Below are 14011 nucleotides of genomic sequence, written 5' to 3' on the forward strand. Positions count from 1 at the left end.
TCACTCATGCATTTCCTTGGAATTCTCTTAGTACACCTGCAAAGTTTGGGGCCCCTAGGTTTCATGGTTTTGGAGTTATGGATGAGACACCCACACTGATACACACTGCTATTTATGAGTATATAGATGCAGCCTGTGGCTGCTGGTTGTATCATTGTTGGGAACGCAGCTGTGCCACTGATGCGGTGCCCCGTTTCCGGTAAGCTGGTACTCATTGGGATTCTCCTGCAAGCAGGCCAACAAGATTTTCTATGGCTTCACTTGTGCCTTTATATTGGCACACACAACCTAAAAGAACCCTCACCTCTCAGCAAGCAGGGTGAGTGGTTGTTTCCCTTGTGACCAGCCTCTCACCATCCAGGCAGAGTCAAAAACTGCCAGAAATCCACGTGCGCACCCTGTTCCCATTGGCCAAAAAGGCTGTAGATAGACAAAGCAGAACGATGCAGTCACCAAACTGGTTTGTTAACCTTGAAGCTTCCGTATTTCCAGACACTACAAAGTAAGACAATTTCAGAAAGGCATTTCAGCAAGGAAGGTAGTAGCCTACTTAGATGTCAAAGCAGAAAGTTCACCCTCCCTCACAGCCTTTCATATTAAAGGCTCCTGGAAAGGCTTGCACATATATTACATGATGAAGACAATATAGTTTTCTCTGAATAACAAAGACATCAACCAACAATCACAGTTCTCAAGTCGACCTGCAAGCTTAGAACCTAATTAGCCAGATTGTACACACTGTTATCAAATGCTTTGGAGATAAAGTATCAAAACAGTAGCAAGATGCCCTTTTCAACCGAGCATATTACCTTCCTCCCAAATGTCATTAAATATAGGAAAAGTATGTCATATGTTGACTTTTCTTTTCTTTGAGACCTCTTTAGATGCCGAATTGTATAAACAATCTCAAACATGAAAAGCATGGCAGTTGTTAAGAAACATTCAAAATATATTTTCTTTATCATTATTCGACTAATTGCCTTTGGTTTATAACATTAATGTGTCTGCTGCTACTATTGTAATCATATTTTGGGGGTTTTGATCGCTTTGTCCCTCATTTCTCATTTCTTTCCATCAGACTTCAACTCTGAGAATTCAGTTGCTTTTGAAGAAATCATCCTTAATATAAGATGCATCGCACATCGAAAATTAAATTTCCACTGGAACCTCAAAATCTCATGGGGATGCCGAGTCGGTTGAATCGTGAAAGGCCCTAAAGTGGTGAGTAGACAGACTCTGATATTCAGTAGTACCAATAGCAGGTCCAAAAGCCTAATTGTTGTGAAAGATACAGCAGAAGCTTTAATATGTACAAGAAAATACAAACCAATGGGACAAGTGACTTCACCGACCACCTGAAGGATGGCATGATCCACAACAAGTGGCATCTACTGACACTAAAACAGATTGCAATCCCAGTCTGATACTATTACACACATCAGAGATAAAACCCATGACATGGCAGTCCTGATTGGCTGATATCTGCATCATAATGGTGCAATTTGAGCTCTTTGATATGATCATAATGCCTGGTGGTGGCTTAATGGTTAGGGTGGTGAGCTTGGGATCCTAGGATCCTGAGTTCAAGTCCCACTTTGCTGTTCAATTAATACCAGGTGGGGTTGACACTTCTTGTCGTCCTTCTGAGGTTGGCAAAATGAGTGCCAGCATGCTGGTATCCTGTGTCGGAGTGGTGACCCATCCAGGGTTGTGCCCAATAGCCAAGGAGACTACTGAGGCAGCACCAACTTTCTGCACAGAGTATGATCTGAATGGATGGATTCTAACATTAGACACATGGTCCCTTGGTTCCATTTACCCATGACTGTTGTTGCCTGGAACCCAGCATTTTAATACTTCACTTAGGAGCATTGGGCTAACATCACATACCCCCCCCCACCCCACCCCTTGTTCGATTTTGCTGCCCCAGCATTAACTGCATTTGTAATTTACATTGCAGTCAAGACAAAGGAGAAATAACTGGGCCCTGATATGTAATCTCCTTATTGTGTTGTCTTCATCTCATTACTGTGTTTATAAACCTGCACAGTTATTTCCGAGGCTTTTGATCATTTGCATTGGAGGATATACAATGGTATTGTTTTGCCACTGGACGGGCCAGCAGGTACCTTGCCCTTCACCTACAGGCTCGGGTAAACCGCTGAGCACAGTCCGTGATGAGGACGAGGGCTTGAGACAGCGTCCCACGAACGAGGAATTCCCAATAAGCGTGAGTCATCAACTCACCTTGATCAAGTCCCTGCCCTTTGTACACACTGCCCATCACGATTCACGACTACCAATCGGATGGTTTGGTGAGATCCTTGGATCAGCCCCTGTATGGGCCATCTGCGATACACGTTACACGTTGTGATTGTGTCGGCCCATGCTGAAGCGCCGAAAAGACGAGCGAACTTGATCCTCTAAAGGAAGTAAAAGTCGGAACAAGGTGAACCTTGTTAGGTAACTTCCAAGTGTGATTGTTATGCAATTACCTCTGGTTTAAGGAATTTATTTTGATTGACAATTCATGTGGGTACTTTTTATTACTTTGATTGTAGTATGTGCAGGGTATAGGAAAATGGTTTCTATTTTCCATAACTGGAATGGCTCCACACTTTATTTGATGCATGTCTGATCTGAGGTACAAGGTTAAGCATCGCACAGGAAAATTTAACGATCACAATTGTAAGGGTAAATCCACCTGGTTGTTCTGGAGATTATGTGACAGTGTGTGGAACATTTAGGACCATCTGGGCCACTCTGAACAAAGATATTCAATTAGACCTCTGTGATTGTGCTGCACTCTTAGCTTGTGAGAGAACTCTTAAAATTAACTGAGATGCACGATGTTTACAAAAAAAAAAATGAAGGGATACATCAATAAATGAAAGGGTTCATATAGAACACCTTACTCCATGCACACAGCCAATAATGCTACCCCGCAGCCTTGTGCTGGTACAAAAGAAGAACAACACATTATCTCATGCAGCCTTGAGAAAAAGGACATGGGAAGGGTCTTTTCAACTCTTGTTTTGTGTTTCTGAGCACAATCTATATTATAGTCGGGTTGGTTGTAAAATTGTGTGGGAACCTTGTGTTGATTTTATGAAATACTAGCAGGGGTACCCAGCTTTGCCCGGTGTTACCTGATCAATTTGTTTGTTGGGGGCTAAAACACTTCCCGATACCCACTAAGGGATTGGGTCGGGGATCATTTCGTATTACCTTATATGCAACTTCAAAGGCTCAGGCACTATATAGCGATTTTAAAATGGCCCATCACGGTTACCTGTCCAACTCGCAATCCTGTGAGATTTCAATAGTCAAGTAACCAAGAGATAGCAAAATCTATTTTGCTTTTTATGACAATAAAAGTTTGGTGTATTCATAGTTTACATTTATACCTCTTGTGTGTTTATGATATTCATTAAACAGGTTATGCGGAGGTGGTAATGGGATATTGTAAACCACCCTGTAGATTATTGGCCAAGAAGCATTGTAAAAGTGCTACCTTAGAATTGTAATTCGATGTTGTTCATCGAATGGATGCTCATGAATGTGCCGTAGATGTTTTAGGGTTAAGTTTGACCCCGATCTATAAATATGGGGCCATTCAGGACGGAGGAGAAGATGTACCGCTAACTTGGACCACTTCCCGAAGAGGTAAAATTGTATTTAAATATCTGGTAATCGTTTTGCATTTATTTATACATATGTGTTCTTGAATAGAAATGTCGTCAAGCAAAAAGGCTTCGGCAATATAGATCGATTCTTTTTATCCTACCCCCCCCCCCCCCAAAAAAGGACCTTTCTTTTTTCTTCAAATATTTCCTCTTTTTTGTCAAAAACACTCCCCAGCACTCACTGACAACCCCTGAAAGTCTGATGAAGATCCATTCAGCCATCTCTGAGAAAAATGGCGACAGACAGACAGAGACAGACATACACACCTCTTATAATCTTCTTCTTCTTCTTCTTTCGGCTGCTCCCGTTCGGGGTTGCCACAGCGGATCATCCGTATGATCCGCATAGTGATTTGGCACATGTTTTACGCCGGATGCCCTTCCTGACGCAACCCTGGTCGCCTCTTACGACACAGGGATATGGTAAACCTATTTTAACCGGGGTATATACCGGCCCAGTACACTGGTACTCATTTCGCCGACCTTGGAAGGATGACAGGCTGAGTCAACCCCTTGGTGTATTAATTCAGTGGCCCAACGGGGCTTGAACTCAGGACCTTTTGGATCCCAAGCCGCTGCCCTAACCACTGCACCAACACCAGGCTCCCACACACCTCTTATAATATAGATAGTTATTTTAGGTAACTTGGAGGTGCTGAATCCAAAAATGGATGTTGCCTTTTTTTTTTTTTTTTTCGAACACTCCTTCTCGGTGAAATTCAAGATGGCCACCAAAATCATACGAAGTGTGGGAATTTTTACATAAAAATACTTTTAACCTTTATTAAGGTACTCTTTGTAACCATCATGCAATACAGAAACATTTGCTGTATGTTATTTAATTACTGTTTACCGTTCACTTGATTTTGAAAGGTGAAAATCATAATTGATACATTATTTTTATGTTACAGGTTCGGCTGCATCAGGACGTTTGAATGTGTCAAAGGAAGAAGCTCGTGACCCCAAGAGAAGAGAAGAAAGACCAACACATATTTTGAACTGTGCTTAGTATGTCAAGAAGGAGCATTTGATAGAGATTCATTTGTTACTCAGCCCAAAAATGATGCCAATGATCAGTTATTGAGCTGCATCATAAGAAGTAAGTTAAGTCACAGGATTTAGGATACATAGCTGTCTCAAACTGGCTACAAGATGAAACTCACATTCGTTTGGAAGATAAGAACACCAGGTGGCATAGAAAATGTTATGCCGATGCAACTCATGCAGAGAAGATAATGCGTGCTGAACAGAGGTACAACAAATCAGACACAGTGGGAACATTTGTTCCAAAGCGAAAAGGGAGGCCATCTGGAGCTGATGTACCATCAACGTCATCATCATTGAGTGAATCTCATCTCACAGACAAGACCTTTACAAGATCCAGAACCCGCCCATTCAACAACGGGAAGTGTTTTTTTCTGCAAGAAGGATACAGCTTATTAGGTATTCAACTTAAGGTCTGATAATGCTGGAAAGGCTCTCAAATAAGCTGTAGAAAGTGGTGACAAACAAGATCTCCATGTAGGTTTAAACACAGCAGTTGATGCCCATGCTATTGATGTTAAATACTGAAAAAAGTGTTTAGTAATAAATGTACAGAGGTCTGCCGGTGCATAGAAAACCCCAGAGCAAATAAATGCATCACTTCATTCAGTGACATCGTTGATTTAACTTATTCAAACTTCACAGCAAGCATGTCTATCAATCGAAGAGATAGAGTAGACATCGTTTCAGCTCTTGAGTGATGCAAAGGAAACATGTTCCATCATACAACAGAAAATGGTTAAAATCTTAAATTCTGCAACAACGTCCTCACGCAATCTCAATTGAACAACCCCTCAGTGTTGTATTCACCTGATGCCTGTGAGAGTGAAATAACTAATGTTGTGATAGCACAGCAGGTTGAACAAAATGACATTGATGACGTCTACAAATGTGCCAGCATAATAAGAAATGAGATCAATGAATTCGTGAAGGAAAAGCCACATAAGTTCGGCCTTGATTTCACAAGCAATAAAAGTGATTTGCCTGAGCTTCTTTACACTCTTCTGTGACAGATAACATGTGGTCCTATGATGAACAAAGATGACTTTCATCATAGCACAGAAGTAGATCATGTCATGCAGACACTTTGCCAAGATATAATGTTTGCCATGACATCTGACAGACAAGTGAGCCACATATCTGACACCTCATCATTCAGAAAATCCAAAGAGAGAAAACTCGAAGGCCATTGGCTTGGCATTAGCAGTTCATAATGACACAGAACTAGTCTTGGTGAGCTGCTGTCCTCTCATGGCTATTGTGTTAGTTACACCAGAACTATGATGATAGAAACAGCTAAAGCTAATGCAGTCATTAGGAGAATGAATACAACCAACGGTGTCTACTTACCAGCACTTCTTAATGAGAGATTTGTGTTCTTTGCTGCTGATAATACAGATTTCAGTGAGGACACGTTTGATGGTAAGGATACTTTGCATACCACAATTATAGGAGTGTATCAAAGAAAAGATGATCAAGGTGAAGTATTGGTGCCTCCATTGACTCTTGAGGACAGCTCAGGATTACCAATTGCACCGCACCATTTTCCCATGCTTCATTATGCAGCACCACAGAGCAAAGACGAAAAAAAATTGAGGGAATAACAAAATTTAAACCTTCCAAAGATGAGAGCAAATTAGATAACTTGGAGTGGTTGATTGCAAGGTAAACATCAAAAAAAAAAGGTGGCGGCAGAGCAATATTCCAGGTTAGGTAGGATACTATGCTCATCACTCCACCAGGAACTCTAACAAACATCAGGTCACTTCCACTCGATGGTCCAGCTCATAAGTGGAATACTCTGTTGACTGTGCTGAAAAATGCACATGACATTAATGCTGCTGTGGTTGGTGGAAATCAGAAAACAGTTATTACATTGGGCATGGCTTTGTACGAGAAGGCTCTAAAACCGGTCGATTCTCAGCCAGATATGAAGGGAAAATATGTGTTGAGGCTGGGTGAGCTCCAGATTGCAAACGACAGCCATCAGGGTAACAGGTTCGTCTATTGAGAATTGAGAATGCATCCTTATACGATAGTCTTTGCACTGCCGTAGTTCAGCAAGTTTTTATCCAAAAAAATGGCAACACATATTTTTGAAATCCTCAGATTGTGACCTTTCAGAATATGTATATTGCCTCAAATCAACACGAAGTTCCCATGGGAGTATATATTTTTTTTTCTACACAAACAACCTATGAGCATTGTTGGTGAACTTTGAATAACAGGCACAGTCGTAACCACACAAAGCCAGGAGATCAAACGGAACAGTCCAGAGAGTGGCACCTTCAACCAACTCTTCATGGAGCAACAAACGATTTTGGAACGATGTTTTGAGATAAAGATGCACTAAAGAGATCTTTTGGATGAGGTCAGCTCAGGGATTGCATTGCTGGGCACCATCATTTTGTCTGAATCTCTATTGCCCCAGCATGAATGTGCGAGGGGAAAGTTTGATTGGTCGAGACAGCGTGCAATTTCGCCAAATTGCTGCCAAACTGAAGGTTATTACAAATGCAAGTTAGGGGATTTGTGCTCTCGTGTTCAAGTATGTAATACAATTTAACTATTTTTCTTCAAAGGCTGTAGAACCCCCCCCCCCCCACACCACCCCCAAAAAAAATTGAATTGGAAGTTTACTGCCGTTGATGCATTTGGGAAACAGTATACAATTAAACTGAAGTAATAAAAAAATATATTTTACTTCAATATTTCAAAAAAGGCTGGAGAAAAAAAGAACTTTTTTTCGGAAGTTCATTGCCTTCTTTTACACCACCTTATTTAACATGATAAATTAGTTATTCGTGCCTGTTTGTATCCTATATGATGTCCCTGAAAACAGTTCCCGTTTTGAATGATTTTTTTTTTGGACTGCCAGACAGACAGAATGAATTGCTTTACCCCACTATGTGCAGGATGAGATGCCATACAATGTTCCCAAATTCAAAGCCAAAATAATGCTAAACTGCAGGTCTTTGGAGGTGCAAACAAGCTGATTCATGTTGAACAATGTTCAAAATAAGATATTCAATTTAAGTTTCTCAATCATAGACTGACAAACACAGACACAGACACAGACGCAGACACAGACACACACACACACCTCTATGTTTATGTAATTTATCTTTAAGTTTTTTTTGTTTATCATGATATTTGAAAGATATTTAGGCCAAACTTATCAATTGTATGCATCCTGACGAACATTCACCCTTTTAGTCAGCAAAACAAAAAAATCAATTAAGACAAAAACAAGTATTCCAAACCTCGATAAGCCCATCTCCAATGAGGCAGGCGAGAAGAGGGTAGCCTGCGATGTGTCTCACCAAGGAGGCGTGCTCGCCCACATGCATGCAAGTGAAGTCGAACACTGCCACATCCATCTCACCCTGCTTCTTACATGCAAAGTCAAGGCGTGGAAGCTGATGTTTGGTTGAGAAATCTGCTGCCTCGTATGCATAGGCTTGCAGTGCATCCCAGTTTACATTTTCTTGTGCCAACAAAGCTGCAGCATCAGTATGGTCCTGACAAGAATTAGAAAGAAAAAAACAGAATTAAAATTTGGCTCACAATGGAACGAGCAAGTATAAAGAAGCGAAGCTGAAATGAGAATGGCACTCAGTAGAGCGCATACCTCTGCCACGATGAACGTTTTACATTTTGAATCCCACTGATGGGCTGGATCTGGACCTTAACCAAAATCAAATCAGCTTGTTCTTGTCACCTCCCCCAGTACTTGTTAGCTACCGGAGTTCTTGTCATCCACCAAGTTTCGTCACAACTTTTCAACAACAATTTTTAAAAAACCAATGTCACCTGCAGGGTGACACGTATCTTGCCAAAAGGTGACCACGTGTGACTTCTTTAAGGTCACACTGAGGTGAACAGAGCTGCTATCCACCAGGAGCGACTCCTTGAGGAATATCTGCCTACGAGAGATTCCGATGAGAATCGTTATACAGAGTAACCATGAAAAATATGCCTTTGCCTCATAACGTCACCAAATGACATCATAATGTCTCAAGCTTGACATATCGAGAAAGCACTCATCGAGGTATTCAATTTGAGGTATTACACGATATGGTACCTAAGATTTCAAAATTTGACCTTGGGGTCAAAAACTTTCGAGCTCCAGTGCTAACCATGAAGGTCAAGGCCAATCGCCACCAAAAATTAATCAGCTGAGTGCCAGACCATGAACTATATTCCCATGAAGTTTGAAGACGATCCGATCAAAATTACTCAAAAAATAAGGGTTTCGTCGACTCCCCTGATTTGCGACAAAGTGACCTTGACCTTTGACCTTGACCTTGAAAATTTTATGCGATGAAAGGGACCTCTATAGGCCTCTGATATGCGAAGTTACAAAAATTTCTGATGATAACTGTGCTCTGCAGAGTGATCGATACGTGATTACAGACAAACAAACAAAAAAAAAAACCGTATCTTGCCAAAAGGTGACCACGTGTAACTTCTTTAAGGTCACACTGAGGTGAACAGAGCTGCTATCCACCAGGAGTGACTCCTTGAGGAATATCTACCTACGAGAGATTCCGATGAGAATCGTTCTACAGAGTAACCATGAAAAATATGCCTTTGCCTCATAACGTCACCAAATGACGTCATAATGTCTCAAGCTTGACATATCTAGAAAGCACTCATCGAGGTGTTCAATTTGAGGTACCACACGATATGGTTCCTAAAACCTGAAAATTTGACCTTGGGGTCAAATATGTTTGACCTGAGGTGCTAACCATGAAGGTCAAGGCCAATCGCCACCAAAAATTAATCAGCTGAGCGCCAGACCATGAACTATATTCTCATGAAGTTTGAAGACGATCCGATCAAAATTACTCAAAAAATAAGGGTTTCGTCGACTCCTCTGATTTGCGACAAAGTGACCTTGACCTTTGACCTTGACCTTCAAAATTTTATGCGCTGAAAGGGACCTCTATAGGCCTCTGATATGCGAAGTTACAAAAATTTCCAACGATAACTGTGCTCTGCAGAGTGATTTATACGTGATTACAGACCAAAAAAAAAAACAAAAAAAACATACAAAAAAAACATATGAAGGTCAAGGCCAATCGCCACCAAAAATTAATCAGCTGAGCGCCAGACCATGAACTATATTGCCTGAAGTTTGAAGACGATCCGATCAAAATTACTCAAAAAATAAGGGTTTCGTCGACTCCCCTGATTTGCGCCAAAGAGACCTTGACCTTTGACCTTGACCTTCAAAATTTTGTGCACTGAAAGGGACCTCTATAGGCCTCTGATATGCGAAGTTACAAAAATTTCCGATGATAACTGTGCTCTGCAGAATTTTTTATACGTGATTACAGACAAAAAACAAAACAAAAAAAAAACATACAAGCTGACTAACATATCTTGCAAAAACTTCGTTTTGGCAAGATAAAAAAACATACAAGCTGACTAACATATCTTGCTAAAACGAAGTTTTGGCAAGATAAAAATATCATGCTACACTGCCTTCAGAAAGTATTCACACCCCTCGACTTTTGACACATTTTGTTGTGTTTCAGCCTGAATTTAACATTGATTGCATTTTATTTTTTTGTCACCGATCAACACAAAATACCCCACAATGACAAAGTAAAAATAAGTTTTCAATTTTTCTTTTTACAAATTAATTAAAAATGAAAGGCTGAAATGTCTTGCATCAATAAGTTTTCAACCCCTTTGCTTCGACACTAAATTGAGCTCTGGGACATCCAATTTCCTTTGCTCATCCTTAAGATGTCTCGACAACCTGATTGAGTCCACCTGTGGTCAATTCAATAGATTGGACATGATTTAGAAAGAACGCACCTTTCTATATAAGGTCCCATAGTTGACGGTCTATGACAGAGCAGAAACTCCACCATGAAATCCAAGGAACTGTCCGTAGAACTCCGAGATAGAATTGTGAGGAGGCATAGATTTGGGGAAGGGTATAAAACAATTTCTCATGTTAAAAGTTCCCAAGAGCACAGCGAGCTGCATCATTGGGAAATGTAAATAATATGGAATAATACAGACTTCCTAGAAATGGCCGTCCCACCAAACTCAGAAACCTGGCAAGAAGGACCTTGGTCAGGGAGGTGACCAAGAACCCAATGACTACTCTGACAGAATTAGAGTTCTTTGGTTGAGATGGGAGAACCTGCCAGAAGGCCAACAGTCTCTGCAGCTCTTCACAAATCTAGGCCTGAGGGGAGAGTGGCCAGATGGACGCCACTCCTGAGAAAAAGGCACATGACAGCACGCCTGGAGTTTGCAAAAAGGCACGTGAAAGATCTGAGAGCATGAGGCAAAATATTCTGTGGTCTCATGAGACAAAAATTTAACTATTTGGCCTGAATGCAAAGTGCTACATCTGGCGGAAACTGAGCACAGCTCATCACCCATCTAACACCATCCATACCGTGAAGTGTGGTGGTGGCAGCATCATCATGCGATGGGGATGCTTTTCAGTGGCATTGACTCAGAGACTTGTAAGGATAGAGGGAACAATGAATGGAGTTGAATACAGGCAAATGCTTGAGGAGAACCTGCTTCAGTGTGCAAAAGACCTGAGACTGCGGAAATGATTTACGTTCCAACAGGACAATGACCCCAAGCATACAGCCAAAACACTGGAATGGCTTCAGAAGAAGAAGAATGTGAAAGTCCTTGAGTGGCCCAGCCAAAGCCACGATTTGAATCCCATTGAGAATCTGTGGAAAGACTTGAAGAATGAAGATTGCTGTTTATCGACACTCCCCATCCAACTTTACAGAGCTTGAGCAAATCTGCTAGGAAGAATTGGAGAAAATCCCCAAATCCAGATGTGCAAAGCTGATACAGACATGGCCAAGAAGACTCGAAGCTGCAATCGCTGCCAAAGGCGGTCCTAAAAAGTTTTGACTCAGGGGGTTAAAAACTTGACGCAAGATATTTCAGCTTTTCATTTTTCGTTAATTGTAAAAATTTCTAGAAACACATTTTTACTTTTATTTGTCATTAGAGGGTATTTTGTGTGACAAAAAAATTAAAATTCAATTCTTTTAAAATTCAGGCTGTAACACAACAAAATGTGAAAAAGTCGAGGGGTGTGAATACTTTCTGAAGGCACGGAACAGTATGTATTGCTTTTGGCCCCATCTCAATGGGGAAGAATAACTTTACAAATTTTTTTCTTAAAATCTCATCTGGATCTTCACCAAATTCGAATCGCTTTGTCCTACACTAAACCTGTCCACCAAGTTTCGTTTGAATCCGGCCATAACTTTTTGAGACATCGTGCTATATAATCGGTTTTAGCCCCATCACTCGATGGTGAAGAATCACTTACATTCAGATCAGGATGTGGATTCACGTCTTCGAAAAAATTAAATTCTTCCTTGTCAGACACCCAAACCGTCCAAGTTTCATCTGAATCCGTTCAAACATTTATGAGATATCATGATATATAGTTTTTGGCCCTATCTCTCAATGGTGAAGAATCACTAAATAAAAAAGTCTCGCAACCAGATTCGGATTCAGATGTTCACCAAAATCTAAAAATTCCATCTTGTCACACACCCAACCTCTCCAAATGTCGTCCTAATCCATCCACAAATTTTTGAGATACCCTGTTCACAGACAGACAGATAAAGACAGGGGTGAAAACATAACCCCTGTGAAAAAAGGGTGAAAATGTAACAGTCTACCTTCAGTGGCAGTGTTAACTAGCAAGAAAGATGGTTTGGTTAGGAAAGGTTAATGGGGGTAATAAAGATAATGGGTCAGAATTGGGAATGACAAGAGATGACGATGCACTACTTGCCTGAAGCGTGAAGGGTGCAGTCAGTTGACAAAATACAAAAAAAATCAGACAAAAGTCAATTTAGGTGTCTGGATTTTGGACGTTTTTTTTCTTCTGTATGAAGTCAGGGCTTGTGGGGGAGCTAGAACATAGAACAGACAAAGAGATAACAGAACAAAAGGGACAGTAGAAGCAGGAGAGGCACACACTAACGGCAGGGTGGAGGGACAAAATAGTGATAATTGGACAAATAAGGGATGTGGGGAATAATAATGGTTCGAGGAGGACCCACAGGGTGGACAAGATGGATGCAGAAGCAAACTCTCAGGAAGGAAAAACTGAAAATTGGAAAGAGGTGGGCTTGGGGGGTTAAGAGGTGGACAGAAGGGGATTGCTGGAAGAACGTGTGCATCCTGGAGTAGATAAGGAGGGTCAGAGGACTGAGAGAGCAGAGTGAACAATATTGGAGAATAAATTGTGGAAAACAGAGACCACTGACCTGCCTGTGATGCAACAGACCCATTGTTTCGACCTCATCATGAGAGATTCCAATACTTTTGAGAGGTTTAGATTTCACAGAATTGAAGAGAGACAAATGGGATGCTGAGGTGCCAGCCGATGGCAGAAAGCAGTACTCCATTAAGCTATGAACAAAGGCCTTGGAGGCTGTGAGTAATTCTCAATGTTCAAGGAACAACTTTAAATGGATGCATTTAACTGTAAATTTTGGTTTCAGACCAGGTCACGCTACCCTGGATATGCTGCTCCTGCTCTCCCAACAATGGATGGAGGTCCTCAATGCCAGACAGGAAATTCGAGCCGTATCCCTGGACATATCACGTGCTTTTGACACAGTCTGGCACCTGCCCTACTCACCAAGCTCTCTTCCTATGGTATCCAAGGCCATCTCCACTCATGGCTCGCAGACTTCCGCTCCTGTCGCAGTTAACGTGTGGCCCTAAATGGAGTTCTTTCATCCCCCCTTCCTGTCCAGGCTGGAGTTCCTTAAGGTAGCGTTCTGGGCCCTGTTCTTTTTCTGCTTTTCATCAATGATCTCTCCAACTCTCTGGAAAATCCTCGATATCTCTTTGCTGATGACTCCACCCTCTGTCGTACCATCTGTCATCCCTCAGATCCGCAAGCAGCAGCTTCTTCACTCACTGCAGATCTGGATAAAATCACAAACTGGTCCAACACGTGGAACATGTCTTTCAATCCAGACAAATCTCACACTCTCACTATGTCTCTTCGAAAGGACCGTTTAGAACCCCCCCCCCATCCACTTTCTCAACAATCCTCTGGAAGAAGTCCTTTCTTTCAAGCTTCTGGGTCTCACTATCTGCCATGACCTTTCCTGGGAAAGCCACATTTCAAACCTCACCTCCAAAGCCAGTCGCCGACTGGGAATCCTCCATCGTGCAAAGTCCTTCCTCGACCCTCCTGAGCTCTTAACCACTTACAAAGCTTTTGTCCGTAGCCTGATGGAGTACTGCTC

General features: G+C 41.5%; 1 protein-coding gene across 7 annotated transcripts in view; it reads right to left on the minus strand.

The window, feature by feature from the left end:
* LOC147026970 (F-actin-monooxygenase mical1-like) overlaps nucleotides 1-14011 on the minus strand; it is a 124693-nt gene that overhangs the window by 80239 nt on the left and 30443 nt on the right. For all 7 annotated transcript variants that reach the window (XM_085882913.1, XM_085882909.1, XM_085882912.1 and 4 more), the window contains exons 8-9: nucleotides 7994-8251; nucleotides 305-420 (exon numbers count right to left, since the gene is read on the minus strand). In XM_085882913.1, coding sequence (XP_085739039.1) covers nucleotides 305-420; nucleotides 7994-8251 — 374 coding nt within the window. The remainder of the gene's footprint in view (nucleotides 1-304; nucleotides 421-7993; nucleotides 8252-14011) is intronic.

This window comes from Eptatretus burgeri, chromosome 5 (assembly GCF_056783735.1).
Source record: "Eptatretus burgeri isolate ZD-2024b chromosome 5, Ebu_testis_v1, whole genome shotgun sequence".
NCBI lineage: Eukaryota > Metazoa > Chordata > Myxini > Myxiniformes > Myxinidae > Eptatretus > Eptatretus burgeri.